General features: G+C 53.0%; 1 protein-coding gene across 6 annotated transcripts in view; it reads right to left on the reverse strand.

Annotated features, from left to right (window-relative positions):
- Positions 1-10,140: 10,140 nt before the first annotated feature.
- The window catches only part of Dpys (dihydropyrimidinase), a 63,532-nt gene continuing 58,048 nt past the window's right edge, over positions 10,141-15,624 (reverse strand). For all 6 annotated transcript variants that reach the window (XM_087190793.1, XM_087190790.1, XM_021262800.2 and 3 more), the window contains 2 exons: positions 13,240-13,367; positions 10,141-12,458 (listed from right to left, as the gene is read on the reverse strand). In XM_087190793.1, coding sequence (XP_087046919.1) covers positions 13,251-13,367 — 117 coding nt within the window. In that variant the 3' untranslated portion in view covers positions 10,141-12,458; positions 13,240-13,250. The remainder of the gene's footprint in view (positions 12,459-13,239; positions 13,368-15,624) is intronic.

Below are 15,624 nucleotides of genomic sequence, written 5' to 3' on the forward strand. Positions count from 1 at the left end.
CTGGGAAGTGAGTGTGCCACTTAGTTTTGATTGTCAGCTTGGCTGGATTAAGAGACTCCTGGAGAAATGATTGGATCATGAGGGCACTGATCCAATCAATGGGTTAACTCTCTGAGGAGTGACTAGCTGAATGAACTATTAGGCTGTGAGGCCTAGTTGGAGGAACTTGATCATGGGGGAGTGGCCTGGGTGACTACATCTAGTCCCTGGCCCTGTCCTGTCTGGCTCATTCCCTGCTTTCTGCTCCCAGCTGTCATGAGGTGAGCAGCTTTGCTTCACCACACCCTTCCACCATGATGTTTTAGTCTTGAAGCCAGCCAACCATGGACTGAATCCACTGAAACCATGAGCCAAATTAAACCTCTCCTCCTTTAAATTGCATCACTTTATTTTGTCCCAGTAATGGGGATGCTGACCAATACAAAGAGTAAGGGTTAGTAATAGTGATTCCCAACATGTAACAAGATCATTGAAGTCAATTATTTAAATTACATTGCAAAAGAGAGGAACTAGATGATAAAATGAGCGGGGTTTGAGTGTAGATATGCATCCATACTTAAAAGGCTGTTGTGTTAGACTAATATAAGCCCTGTACCATGCAGGGAAAGGCCTAAATTAACAGATGGCCGAGGCTTCCAAATGTTCAGAGTTCAGAGCCTCTTGTGGATTTAATCCATAAAGGTTGTAGTGATATTTAAAAGTAAGAAAGGAAAGGAGATAAATAACCAGCTTTTTAATGACCTATATCTAAAAGAAGCTTACTTTTGAACTCAGCATGAGAAATCAGAGTTGAATTTATATTGCAGCAATTTGAACACGTGCAAATGGAAAGTGAAAAAGATGACAACAGAAATAAAAGTGCAATTCCCCGCCATCCCTTTAATTAAAGCAGAAAGTGTTTGCACGGCTTTTTCCTGGGTGCTGAGGACACACAGAGTGTGGTGTGTGGGGTCGCCCTGTCCTTGTGCTCAGCCTCATTTAGCAAAGACAAGAAAGGACATAGCCGTTGACCACAGCCTGGAGCTCAGGAAGTGGACAGCTTTGAGGACTCAAGAGCGGACCAGAAGGGCTGCCCCTCATGCTCTGGAGTAGTGGTTCCCAAACCTGGCTGATCATCAGAATCCTCTGCAGAGGTTAAAATAAAAGAAAATAAAATCGTAAATTCCCCAAACCAATCTCAGGTCTCTGGATCCCACCCTGCCCCCGGCCTCCTGTGCTCATAGCGGGGCTTTCAGAAGATGGTTGGACTGTGAGGCTTATAGCTGGTTGTTACGTGTGGTCTGGGATCACTGGGGGTCTCCCTCCAGGCTCCTCCCTTCTCTCTCTGCTTCCTGTCCACCATACCCTGAGCAGCGCTCCTTCTCCAGGCCCTCTGCCCTGCTGTTCTGCCTTGGAGCCAGCTGACCATGGACTGAACCATGAGTCCAAATAAACCTCTTCTCCCTTGAGTAGTGAGTGTCAGGTGCTGAGTCTCAGCCACAAAGGAAGTGACTAAGACCCTGACTTAAATAGTCAGGAAGGGTCATAGGAACCTGTATTGTAAAGAACATCATCCATGGGTTGGGCAGTTAGGCAAAGCCGGTTACCACTGGTTTAGAGATTCGTAGCCTTGGAGATGAGGGACGCTTGATTAACACAGCTAGATGGTGTCTAGGTAACTGAATGGATACACACACAGAACTTCCACGTGCCTTGCTGGGCCCCTGTGCTTCTCCAAGAACGCAAAATGCCAGTTGCCTATCTAGAGCCGTCCGGTCCTCGTGACCTGCAGTCCAGCACACCTGTCTGGATGAGCAGCCACCTGAGCACGGGCAAACCCATTAGGACCATGCACAGGATAACTTTGGCCTATAGTTAGCTATTTCTTAAATATGAGTTAGTGTCCAATAGCATTTTTTAAATTAAACTACTTCCACTTAGGGGATGGTAGATCACATTTTTCTCAGTAGAGAGTAAACGTGACTGCAAAAATCCCATGATATTGTACAAAGAACAGAGATACTTTTAGAATTGGGAAGGCTGGACTCAAACCCATATTCTAATTATTAGTGACAAAATCTTAAGCAGCTTAGATCTTATCTCTCTGAGCCTCCCTTTCGTTACTTATAGCATGAAGCTTAAAGTATCAGTCTTGCAGCACTTGTGAGAATTAAATGGGATGACGTGTCAAGTCCCCGGCATGGCATGTGCCCTTCTCCAAAGTCGATAAACACACGGAAGCTCTTTCTTCTTTCCACAGTTCTCTGCCCAGCCACACTTGTTTCAACTCTTGGCAGTAGGGTTCAATGTTGAGAGAGTCAGAAGAGGAAAGCAGGAACTTCGGCCAGGCTTCATACACACTAGGGACTGGCTAGCGTTTTCTGTGCGGGGCAGAGAGTGAGTATTTTAGGCTTTATGGTCTTTGGTCTCCATTGCCACCACCTACTCCGCCACTGTGGAAGCTCCATGGCCTCAGTGAGGGACTGGGCGTGGCTGGCTTCCAGTGGAGTTTGTTTGCAAAAACCAGAGGCAGGTGGATTTGGCTCCAGACTACTGCACTCGACAGCCTGAAATGCAGGAAGACTTTGTGAATCCATGAGCTGATGCAGGATGCGATGTAACGGGGATGCCTAAAGTCAGAAAGACAAAAACAATCTTCCTTTGCCATGAACCTGCTGGATGACTCTGCAAGCCATTCACCCCTCTGAGCTCGACTCTCTCATTTATAAAGACAAAGAGTTGAGCTGGGGGACCCTCCAGGAAGTTGCAGTCTTGTAGCTCAGGGTTCTCTGAGGGGGGATAGCAGGCTCCGGGAGACAGCTTGGAAGCGACTGTCCCCCAGGGCCAGGTTGGGCTGGCTTGTTCTGTCACGGTTGATCAATGAATCATAAAGAACAATGGAAGCTCTCCGGTCATTAGTGTGATTTATTTGATGAAAAAGGGAAAAAATAACATTAGGTCAAAATAAATGTTATTTTCTCCTCAGACACAAAGAAGCAATCAGAAAAGTTATTCAATTCTAAATGTCATTTGTAATCTCATAAGGCCTGAAGTCCGGCTGCAGTGTCAGTGGCTGACGGCCTGAAAATGGAACGCCTTGCTTTTTCAGAGCCAGCGATGTGCTCACTGTAAGGGGGATGTATGCATTAGGAGGGGGCGAAAGAAATCGGTCAAATTATTTTTAGAAAAGGAGTGGTGAGGAAGCACTGAAACAGGAAGTGAGCTGTGTTGTGCAAGTGGGGATGCTAAGGCATTCTTGGAAATAAATACCTTGTTCGAAAACACAAAAGGGGATAAAGGAAACAGTGAGGAATTAAAAATCGGGAGAATTGCTTTTTTTTATTTTTCTGGGGTTTTTTTGCTGTCCTTCCTTCCTTCTCTCCTCCGCCGCCCTCTCTTCCTTCATGCATGCATGATGGGATGCCAGGGCTCAAACCCAGGACCTCATGTTCACTGGCAGGGGCTCTGCCGGTGACTGATGTCCCCAGCCTAGAACTGGTCCCTAACGCAGGCCCTGACGCTGGCTGGCGTGACCGAGGCGCTTCTGACCTTGACTCAGTTCAGCTCTCCCTGGAAAGGTCATCATAGCTGCTGCTGTGTCCTTGTTCCCCCCACCCTTGTCAAGTGTACGACTTGATCTCCTCTTCACCAAGCCCCGTGAGCAAAGCTCTCACAGCTCTGCACATAAGGAAATGATGGCAAGGGGAGTCCAAGGCCCAGGCAAAGTGTCTCCCCCAGGCCGGCTTTCGAGTGACCTCCTGAGCTCTGCGCTGGGCCCTAGGCCCTGTGAGGGAGGGTCCCCTGGCTGGCAGGCGGTCGGGTTCTCCGTCCCTGGGCCTGCCGATGGCCTGCATCCCCTTTGCCTCTCTGCTCCCTGGATTCCCCAGTGCGCAACCTTGCCTGGCCTCCCCAGCTTCTTCCTCCTGTCTGGGGGCTGCAGCAGAACCCACCGTGTCTCCCAGACTCTGCCTTCCCTCCGTGAGATGGGAGAGGCTGCCTTCCACGACCCAGGTCTTGACTGATGCTGAATCCTGCCAGGGTCGCCATGTGTCTTGCTCCTTTAAAGCCCTTTGCTCTTCCTCCTGATTCCTTTCCTCCAGTAAAACCTGCAGGGACAGCTGTGCAACTAGAAAACTTTTGCTCAAGACCATCGTCTCTCTCCCCACCATCCACACTTTAAATAGCACTGCTGGGCTGTAGCAAAGCATCACGGGACATTAATTCCGCCTGCTCAGTGCAGGGTTCTCTTGGAAAGTGTCACTCGGCCAGAGCAAGGCAACTTCAGGAGAGCCGCGTCTGAACCCCCGGCCGTGGCGTGCACACTGTTTCTGAGAAGCCCAGCGTGCATTCTTCGCAGGTTTTTGTCTCTCAAATCTTCCTGCGCCTCTGGAGATGGCATTTATGCAGCTCAGAGACGCCCTGGCGGGATTAGTCAGCAGCAAGTCCTCTGACGCAGCCTTGTGATCCGGTTAAAAATAGGAAAGAGCGTGCTTTGCTGGAGTCATCACCATTGTGCAGTGCGGGAGAACCAACCTCTTTTTTATTCCTACATCCTGTTCCTTTATCTAAAAATAGATGAAAGCTCCGTGCCTGAATGTTTGGACAAGATCTTCTGCTCTGTCACCGACCCTGTGCTCCTTTGTGCTCTGTGCCCCTTCCCTCCAGGTGAGTGAGGCGGAACAGACTGTGTTGGTCCCCACGGGGCAACAGTTCCTGGTGTCCCACAGACTGACTGACTTCCCAGAGCAGCCAGCACCCGGCTGCTACAGAAACTCACCAGATCTCCAAATGCTACAAATAAATTCGCATGTTCATTTTTAAAAACAAAAGCAAAAACAAAACAACAAAAACCAGAGGTCAAATCAGGAGCTTTTGGCTTGGGGCCTTTGCCCCGCAGCCCTTAGGGAATCTAGTGAAATGAAATTCTGCAAAATCTAGATCTTACGGCTGAGGCGTCCGCATTTTCCAGTTTTGGCCTCTCCTGGAAAGGGCACAGGACTAGGACAGGAGCCCTCTGTTCTCACCTCAGCTCCGCCTTTTGCTAGGAATAGAGCTTTGGATGCATTTGCTGGGATGACCTTGAAATTCTACAGACGGGATTAGGCTGCAAGCCCGGAAAATCCTCATCCTCATCGCTTTCTCCCTGTCCTGACCTCAGAGGCCAGCTCTGCACAAGCACGCCCTGATTCTCCCAGGGTAGAAGGCAGCGTCATTTTCGCGCTGGCTGTGGTTAACCTTCCATGGATGTGAGCGCTCCTCTGCCTTTCCTTGCCTCTGGAATGCTTTCACCAAAAGCAAAGGAAAGATGCGTTCGAAAGCACTTTGTTTGGAGCTTGTCCCTAGGGGAGAATTTGCAGTGAATAGTTACAGTCCGCACCCCTTCTCCCAGCCAAAGCCCACCTGCCTGCTGCCTTGGCAGGTTCGTGAGTCACCCGTGGCACGGTCAGCCTCAGCCAAGTCACTAGCTGAGCCCAGGAGGGAAACCGAGAAATCAGGCATCCCTACCCCAGCAGGAGCTGCAAACATGTAGGCAACATCTCAGACAGTAAGTGTTGGGTGAATTACATTACCAAGTGTCAGGGGAGGAAGAAATCTCTAATATTTTTTTCTCGCATCCAATAGGACAGAAAGTGTTGTCACTCGGGAAACAAACTACCAAACTGGGCAAATTGTCATTTATCATGGGGAGAACTGAGCTTGGAAGTCAGAAGATTCCAGGGGTGCAAACCTCCCACCTTTACCTTCTTGTCGCTGGTGGGTGCACCCCTTCCTGATCGCCCACTTGTGTTCTCACAGCCCAGAACCCTAACTCAGTGTCAGTAGAGCCACGCTCCCTCTGCAGGAGGCATCTTTTCTACCTTCCTGTGGTTGCAGATGGGATTTGGGGTTCCTTGCTTACAGGTGTGGCTCCGTTTCTGCCTCTCCCTCTGCATAGAGCATCCCCTCATCTTGTCTCGGTGGGGACTGACTCACAGCACACCTAACCCTCTGTAACCCATTTTAACTGACTGCCTCTGCGAAGCCCCATTTCTAACTAAGGCTGTACAGTTGCTTTGCAGTGTCCACAGGGGCTGGTCCAGGGCCCACGAAAACCCGGTCCTCAGGCCTGTGAGTCCGTTCTATACAGTAGCATAGTATTTGCATATAACCCACACACGTCCTCCATTATATTTTAAATTATCTTTAGATGACATAAAATCTAATGCAATTTAAGTGCCCTGGGAATAGTTGTTATACTGTATTTTGAGGGGAATGATGACAAGAAAAGTCTTATGTATTTGATCCAAGTGCAATTATTTTTTAAAAAATTTTGATCCAGGGTTGGTTGAATCCGCAGAATCAGAACCCATAGGTACAAGGGCTGGCTGTACTTGAGGGACTCGGGGTTAGGGTGTGAACATATCTTCTTGGGGGAACATAATTCCATCCAATAGAGAGAACACCGAACTTAGATACTCCCCTACAAGCACCACCATATGTGCCCAGCGCAGAATCCAAGTCTTAGAAAGTCTTTTGCAAGTAGGTCAGAGCACAGCTGCCCAGCTGGAATGCATTTATACATCTTCTGGTACCTCCATATGCAGGCATGAGGAGGATGGGAGATGTCAGCACTGGGCTTTGGAGACAGTCCAAGACAGCTGTCCTGAGGAACTGGGAACCACCCTCGGCCACAGTAAGCGGTCTACTCCTTGGAGACTCACTGGGCCCTGAGGGAAAACCCAGGCCAGGACCCACATCAGCCAGAGAGCTGGGCATGGTCAGCCGTGTGGTGCAGGACCTCAGCCGTGGGACCTGCCCGTCCACACTGGCTGCAGCCGTGGCAGACGGTTCTGCTAAAAAGTATGGAACTCCCCTTGAAAGCCACACAAGGTGACCTCCAGCCAGCATTAGTGGGCGCCATCAAAGCATTTCTGAAAAGTCTTACAGTTTACAGCCAAAAGCACTGTGGTCAAAACGCACTTCAGGGTGGGTACAAGATGAGCTCGAAGGAAGGGTCAGCAGATCCATCCTCAGTAAAGGAAGAAAACAATGCCAGAAGCCTTAGAAATTACAGATGCACTGCTCTAATACAAATGATGCAGTGAAATATAATCCAATTTTCCCTGGGACTCTTCTACCCATGCTCAAGATGGAGCTTGGATCTTCGCCAGTGTGGACAGGGAGACTGGTGGTCTGATCGCAGCCATGACCAGAACTTGGCCGAGTCCAGAGGGCAGGGTAGAAGTTTGAGAGCCAGACTAGACTTGGGGAGCCTTGCTCTCCTCCTGGTGATATTTCTGGGGCTAGCTTTCAGTATGCATGGAAAAAAGAGTTTTAGAAAAAAATCAATGAGGAGGACTGACAAGGAAAGTTGTTTCTTAGCAAGCAAGTTATAGAGAAATTATACGTTCCTAGTTTTGTGTTTTTAAAGATTATGCCTTAATTTGCTTAAATACGTTTTTAAAGTTAGTTTTTGGGAAGACCATGTCTCCTTAATTTAAGACCCTCAGTCTCAGGGCAGGATGTAAACATGGTTAGGATTTTAAATAAGACAGATTGAGAACAGAAAGAGGGAGAAGCAAGTTGCCATGGAAATGAGCCACTAGTGGAACCCAGCCAGCCCTGAGTCACCCGCCGCATAGAGACGGGGCGGACCAGGAGCTCGCAGCAGGGACGGCATGGCCCTACCCGAGCTCTTTGGTCTGGAAAGAAACCTAGCTGCTGCTCAAAGCCACCTAGACCTAGGCGTAAACTCCGCGCTTGTGTGTCATTGGCCCTTTGTCGTCATGTGAGGGTTCACCCCCACAAACGGTGGCCTCTGGCCTTCCTGGCAGAAGTGCCAGGCCACTGCACCCTGATTCCAGCCCCCTGCATGCCTCCTCCCAGGCAGGTCCCTCCTGTGAGGGTCCTGCATCTTCTCTGGACTTCACGCCTTGGCCTGGCCCTGCTGTCTGCAGTGGGCCTCAGGGTGGATGGTTCCCGTGACCATGGGAAGCGCTCATGCCATAATTTGTTCCCCAACAAACAACCCCTGCTCTGCCTCCCTCGGGGCACCGGACACGCTCATCCATCTTGGGGCCGGGAGGAGGAGAACCGAGAACCGAGCAGCCCTTGGTAGTGAGGAGATCGGGCAGAAGTCAGCCCCAGTCCGTGCGGGGGCAACGTTCACTGCAGTCTCCTTTGTGGTCTGGTCTAACCCGGCGTGGCAGCACTGTGATTAGAAACACGGGCAGTTTGTGATCAGCAACGTCTGTTCTTCCCGGGCAAGGTCCACTCTCCCTCAGTGTCGTCTTGCAGGCCAATATTGGGCGCATAAGAGACGCTCAGGGAACCTCGCTGCCCAGGGTGGAGGGGCTGGACAGGGTGGGCCCCAGGCCACGGGGTGCGCTGCTGCTCTCTTTCCACCGAGTCCACCACGCCCCGTGGTGCCCCTCGGTCTTGGCTGAGCTAACTCTGATCTGTGTGTGACTAGTGAAGCCCCCAGCTCACAGCTCACAAGGTGTGTCTTCCAACGCAAGTCACGAGGGACAAACACTCCATTTAAGTTTAGTTTTTATGAAAACAAAATTCTAAATCATTAGGAATATTTTGATTTCATGGATTGACATTCACCGGTAATTAGGCCAAATAATATATGAGCTGGGGAGGCTCATGTGTCACTGGCTTGGGGAAAACTTGGACAGAAAACAGCAATGTCTCCTTCTCCTCTCCAGCGACGTCTTATCTCCTGGGGTGAAGGGTGAGCATCTGAGTCTCAGTGGTTAGGGTGATCTATCAGCCCTTGAATCTGGGACCCCACAAAAGTAAATAGGGAAACAACAGTCAGTCACTGGGGAACCTTGAGGAAGGCTTTGTGTTTCAGTTTTAGATCAGTTTGTAGCTGAACTATTGAGCAATGGTGGGCAGCAGCTGACTCAGAAACTGGAAGTTTCTGACAGGACTTGGGTGGTTTCCTTCTGCTAGGAGACCGAACACGAAAGTAGCTGATCCGGAGGCAATAATAGCAACAGATATCGATTGGGAGCTTGCTTGTGCCCCGCACGGTGTGAGTGTTCCTGACTTACACCGTTTATGTACCCTGAAAGCCTTGGGTATTACTAGATCAGGCAGGTAGTTTGGGAGAGTTCAAGCGATTTGCCCAAGCGGTGCAGAAGAAAGTCCTGAACTGAGTCAGTTTGAGTCTAGATTCTGTGCTCCCACATCTTCCCACCTGGGCTCCTGACTGTAGGTTTAGGGGGAAAAGCATCAAATTTGCGTCTAGTTATCTTAAATAAAATGCACAGGAGAAAGGAAACCCAACCCCAGACAGCCCCAGGAGAACTGCCCTTGCCAGTGCTGGATTGCTTCTGAGGCCCTGCCCATCCTGTGAAGACTGCTGGTGCGTCACTCTGCACCTCCTCTGGTGGAGAAGTGTTTGCAGGAAGCACCCAGCGAGGCTGGTGTGCCTTTACCCAGGCCGTCGTGGCTGCTCAGGAAACAGCTCTGGAAAGGCTCCGGGTGCCTCTCGGTCCCTCTCCAGGTCCTCCTGGGACAGGGCCTGGGCTCTGAGAGGCCACAGCTCATGTGTCCACCCTGAGGCGCTGGGAGGAGGACCACGTGAACAACACCAGGAAGTATGCCTGCTGCCTGATCCGTGCCAGCACCCTCGGGCTGAACGCAGGTGACATTGCCATAACTGCACGTCCTTCCCCGAGTCCCCACGAGGGAGCGCACTCGACTGGCCTTGTCCACACAAGTGGCCCGGGGCTGCTGCCGACCTGGAGACTTCAGGCTGTTGCTTCTCCTCTCTCAGCCTTTGTTTTCCCATCTGTTACCCAGCTCCAAGCTGCGGAGAAGCAAGAGGTGGAGGCTATGCAGAGCTCAGGTCAGGTCCGGTGCCTCACGGAGCCCGGCAGAAGCTGCCATTCAGAGTCTGCTGGCCGCGTTTGAGGTTCATTAGCACAAAGCCGAAGGTCCGACGGAGACCAGGTCACACTGCCAGGCCAAACAGCAGTTTGAAAACCCCCGCCAGTGCTTTCTCGCCCTGCCTGCTGGTTCTGCAGACCTGAGCCCCCCAGAGGCCCAGGGACGGGAGTGTTGGTACAGATGCCTCTGACACCCCACGGCCTGCTCTTAAGACAAGCTTGGTCCTAGCCGCCACCCAAACACTGATTTGTTGCAGCTTCACTTTGTATTCATGCGTTATCCCCCCCTCCTCTTTCATCATCTTCTCCTCCCAAGATCATTTCATTCCTTCTGCAAGGACTTGCTGAGCACATTGCTGCTCAGAATGGTATTGCATGCCAGCTCTCGGGAGGCTGAGGCAGGAGGACTGCTGTGAGTTCAAGGCCCGCCTGAACTACATGGCAAGACCCTGTCTCACAAAGCCAAGAGTGATAGCAATGACAGTAATAATGTTTACTCTAGCTGTGTTCCTGGGGGCTTCATCTCAGGTAGGCGGGTGAGAAGAGAGGGGACCCCACTGCCGCTCCTTGGCTCAGTTGCAGCCGCGGCAGCTCTGAAGTCTGCTCAGGCCTGTGGGGCCTCCCCGCAGAGACCCCAGCTGGCCTGTTCACGTGTCCCTGCCCCGGTGCCCAGGCTCACCCGAACCCCAGGCCCTGGCACAGGTCTGTCGCTGCCCCCGGCGGGCAGACTTCTCTGCAGGAAGGAGGGACTGTCTGAGAGACCGGGCTTGTCCCCCCCCGTCACCACCAGCCCAGCGGTCAGCGCGGTCATCTGTGGTGTGGGTGCCCACGCAGGCCCAGCAAGCCCGTGGAGGCCTCGTGAGGAGAAGCTGAGGAACAGGGAGAGCAATTCCGCTTCAGGAGAAGGAGCTCCGCCCCTGGCCCCAGAAATGCAGAAGCAAACCCGGGTGAGGTCCCCGCCCTGGGTCAGCTCCTGAGCTTGGAGAGGAGGCAGAGGGACTGAGACTCTTCGCTGAGGGCGGCGCCTCCGCTGAGGAGTTCACCAGCACCCAGCGTGGCTCCGGGCAGCTGGGCTGAGTGCTGATGCCGGGGACGCTCGCCAGAGGAGGCTGTAGCCCGGAGCAAGAGTGGACAGGAGATTGCACTGTGCGCTGTGGCTGTGCACAAAAAATGCACACGGGAACAAAGAGCCAGACCAGGACGACAGCTGCCCCGGGGGAAGAGGGGGCAGAGAGGGGCAGGAGGTTTCAGCTGTGACCCCAGCATTGCTGTCAGCTCAGTGCTGAGTATAAGGGCGTGGGTTCCGGGCTCTGCAGAGCCTGCACCTGAGGATGCTCAGGGGCCTGTGTCAGACGGCGCAGCGCAGCGTGTTCTCGAACCACACGGTCCTGCCTTAGGCCTGACTCCCCTCTCCATTACTACAGCAGCTAAACAGTGCAGGCACCGCGGAAGCAGTTGTCACACTGCTTTGTCCAGGGGTGGGACAACAAAAGGTCTGGACGCGTTCAGAACAGATGCAATTATTTTTCAAGTATTTTTGATCCGCGGTTGGCAGAACCCCGGATGTGGAGCCCAGGACACTGAGGACCCCTCCACAGGGCGGGGAGGACGAGGTGCGAGGTGGGGTCTGCTGTGAGGGACCGTGAGGGAGACTGAACCCCGTCATGCTGAGGCCAGCACAGGCTGTGGGGAAGACATCGCAGCTGAACGCTAATGGGCGCTGGCTTCTGGGTAGGAAAGCGCTGTGAATATTTCCTTCCGAGGACTCTGTTGTTTCATTGTGAGGTTTCCATGTCAATCAAAGTCCGGGAGAAAAGTAAAAGACTTTCAGGTACCTGAGAAGGAAGAGTCAGGGTCCCCTCCGGGCCTCCTGGCTCCTTCTCCCCTTCTGAGCAGCAGACAGATCGAAGTAGGCAGGCCGGGCAGGTGCCACAGGGGAACACAGCCGCCCGACGTGCCCGGCTTCGGGTTTAAAACCCCTCCTGACCTCTGCACCCAGGAGAAGAAACAGGCTCAGCCCTGCACGCAGGGTCGGGCGTGGCAGGCAGCGGAGGGGCGGGGCCAGATGAGCTGCACCTGAGTCCTGCACCCCGCCGTCTCCATGGGGCCGCCCTGGACAGCGCCCGGCTGGATGACACGGGGCTGTCAGGGTCCAGCTCTGGCAGAGGCGGCAGACAGCACGGCAGACACCACACTCTTGGGGTACCTGTTCGGGACCCACAGGTTCAGGCGGCATAGCATACCATGAAGACCTCAGGGTTTATTAACCACATCCCACGCAAAATCACAGCGCTGGCTTAGAGCAAATCAGCCCTTTGAAAACCTCTAAACAGGAAAGAAAGTGATTTTTAAAAATACAGAGAAAGAAACGTAGCACAGGCACAGAGGGCACTGGAAAGCCAAGCCGAGGAGCGGACGGCCCACTTCGGCAATGCTCATTTCCACCTCTGTCTCAGGTCCAGCAACAGAGGTGCAGCTGAGAAGGCCGCAGTCGCTTCTCGCAGGGAATCGTGAGGCCCAGGGGTCTCCAGGCGCTGAAATGAGGTCAACAGCACTGGCTGAAGCCCGCTGCGGCATCGTTTCCTCTGATTTCACCTTTGAAGAAAATGAAAGGTGCTCAGGGGAACCTGCTGTCTCACAAAGAGAGGCAGAACCAAGCTAAGGCCAGTAATGCATTCATCAAAGAGAACACTGAGCCCACTCCTGCAGATGCCTTTAATAACAGAGTTTGACATCGCTGCCTTCTGAAGCTAATCCTCCTCCGAACTTTTAACAAATCTTCCTGAACTGGAAGAATAATTCCAGGGATCTGAAAGTGACAGAAATGCTGGCACTGGGGGCTGGAGAGCACTGTTAAAGGCGGACAGCATCCAGCCGTGGAAGGAATACAGGGGGCTTCTTTTTCAAGCACTCATTATTCAAACCCTGGTGCCATGGGGTTGGTGGAGAGTCTACGTACTAATCATAACCGTGCTTCCATTACAAGGATTCGTTTTTGCCTCTAAGTCGTGATGGATCTGGAAGCTTCAAGCATGGCACGGCGGTGTTGTTTTCAGGGAAGGAGAGGCCTGCTGCCTGTAACCAGTCCTCTGCCTCTCGCTCTCCATGGGCTCCTAACGGCCCGGACAGCGTATCTCCAGTCAGCCCAAGGGCTTCTTCCAACAGAAGGCTCATCCGCCTGTGCTGCATCATGGTCTTTCACCGTCTCCCCGGGCTCAGCTATCCTGAGTCTACATCTCTTTGAAGCTTTTGACCTTGGACTCTTCAAAGACTTGTGAAGAGAGAGATACTAATCTCCTATGGGGACCCACGTGCTGCAACTGGCCCAGGAATACTTTCCTACCCTGGGAATACTTTCCTACCCTCTGCGCCTTACCCGGCAGCCGATCAGGAGGCGGCCTGCGTGCCGGTCCCCGCTGTGGCATCCTCTGGTGCCTCTCTGGATCTCAGGCTGATGACTTCTCCCCTGTACGGTGCCCGCTCCACAGGGGTGGGTGTGCAGGTCTGAAACAGAACACATTTCCGTTCTCTCAGGGTTACCGACTGCTTGAATGCAAGGCTAAGGGCAGCTCCCTTCATAAATTGTGGCAGAGAGAAGAAAAGAAAAAGACAACTCTCGAATTCATAGCGTGTCAACCATGCTGCCCCCTGTCCCAGGGCTTCCGAGGGACCAGAGTCTCGGGGTCCTCCTCTCTGTGTAGGTGCTGATCTAGGTCTGACAAGCTGCAGGGGTCTCACCAGAGCCACTGCCAAGCCTCCCTTCTCTGGCTCCGCAGCCCTCTGACCCTCTGCCTTCTGCCAGCCTCCATCCCAGCTGGCCATGTGTGCCAGTGCTTTGCTGTCCCAGGGTTTTGCCCAGGGTACAGCCAATCTGCATGTGTCCCTCTCCTAGGGGCCTCTCCTCCTGCAGAATCTCACCAGCTTGGAGGTCTGTTCTGAGGCAGAATCCTCCACTGGACTCAGCAGGAGTTGCCTCAGGGCTTCAGCAGACTGGAGAAGCAAAGAGATTCAGAAGAAGGAACTGAAGCGTGCTGTCTGAATGTGCACAGCCAGTCAGCAGCCAGAGAGAGGCAGCAGCCCCTGGGGCTCAACAGCCAAACTGCCCACCGAGCATGCGCTCCACGCTGTGAACGGGCGAAGGGCAGCACGTCCATTACAGGGCTGTTTGGAGGATCGAATGTGGGGAGGATCGAGCACAGGAGAGCCCTTAGCATCACACCTGGTACAGACAAGCTCTTTGTACATCGTAACACAAACACACACTTATTGAACACTGACAAATAACAAGCGGTTGTAGGGCTCATTCCGCCCACTCAGACTACCACACTGCAGTGGCCCACGGCGTGGGCTTGGAGCAAAGAGTCGTCCACCCTGCCACAGGGCCACACAGCACCAAACCCTGCTTCTCTCGGAGCCTTCACTGTCCCACCTCCACGATCCCGTGCTCTGAGAAACTGACAGGAATCACGGACATCTAAGGCCCGGGCTCAGCGCCTGTAACCTGCCACTATTCACCTGTCCTTGGGGTGGGCAGCACCAGCTCTACATCCCACTCACCTCCAGACCACCTCCGGCCCCGGCCTGTCATCTGCATCTGTTTCAGAACCACGGGAAGGGTGTACCATGACAGGTGGGGTGATGCCAGGCCCGAGGAGTCGTGCATGGCCAAAGCTGTTTTCAGCTCAGCACACATTTGTTTGGGGAGTAGACTTAACCTACTGCTCTTAGAAAAACGAGTCTTACCCCTTCTTTCTGGCAACAAGAGCAAATTTCCATACAAAGCGTGAAGCGTCCAGTGTGATGCGGACTCAGCCCATGGTGGGACCAACATTCAATGCCCACGGATTGCATTAGTGGTTCAGTCAAAAGGAAGCGGGTTTCTTTCCTGGGCATCCCTGATGAATACAGTGGCCACACACACGCCACCCCAGCTCCACCAGCTGAAAGTGTACTCAATGCTTAGAAGACATTCATGCGGCAGAAAACACACAGAAAGGGCAGGATGAAGAGCCAGGCAGGTTTCTCCTCTTGCCTTGAGACTCTGTTGTGGCTTGGCTGGGGAATGTCCCCCACAGCCTCAGGGGCTCACGGGCGGGGCTTGCGGAAGGAGAGCAGGTCACGGTGGGGCCAAGCTGACTTGCTCTTAGGAGGTGGGGCTCGGTCGGGAGTGCGTCCCTGGGGGTGACCGGGAAGGGGCCTCTCCCTCCCCAGGGCTCCCTGCGCATTGCTTCCTGGCCGCCATGATTTGAGCAGCTCTCCTCCACCAGGCCCCTCTGCCCTGCTGTTTCTGCCTTGGAATCGGCCAGCCATCGCCTCTAACCATGAGCCAAAATAAACCTGTCCTCCTTTAAGTTATGGGTGTTGGGTGTCGTGTCTCAGCGACGAGGGAAGTGACAAACTCGGCATTCTCCTGTTGTCTCCTGCCTCTCTGCTCAGCTCTCTCCACGCTTTTGCTGGTCTCCTGTCTCCTTGATCTCTGAAGTTTGGTGGACCCAGAGCTCCCTCTGAAGGCCTCTTTCTCCTCAAACACAGTCTCCTTGGTGGCCCAGATGCGAGGTTTTAAATTTATGCACTATGATTCCCCGCTTTATCTCTAGGCTTGATCTCTCCCTTACCCAGATCCCTCTAAGAGGCTAATAGAATTCAGCACTGAGTTATAAACGTGTGTCAACCAGAACTAAGGTGTGAGCACCAGGAACCAGAGCTGAAACACGCCAAGCCTAAGGCCTTTGAGATTGGGGCCTGCTGCCTTACCAGCACC

Source organism: Heterocephalus glaber, unplaced genomic scaffold, assembly GCF_053883595.1.
Source record: "Heterocephalus glaber isolate CG9 unplaced genomic scaffold, H.glaber_assembly_v1.0 deba00001556, whole genome shotgun sequence".
NCBI classification, from domain to species: domain Eukaryota; kingdom Metazoa; phylum Chordata; class Mammalia; order Rodentia; family Bathyergidae; genus Heterocephalus; species Heterocephalus glaber.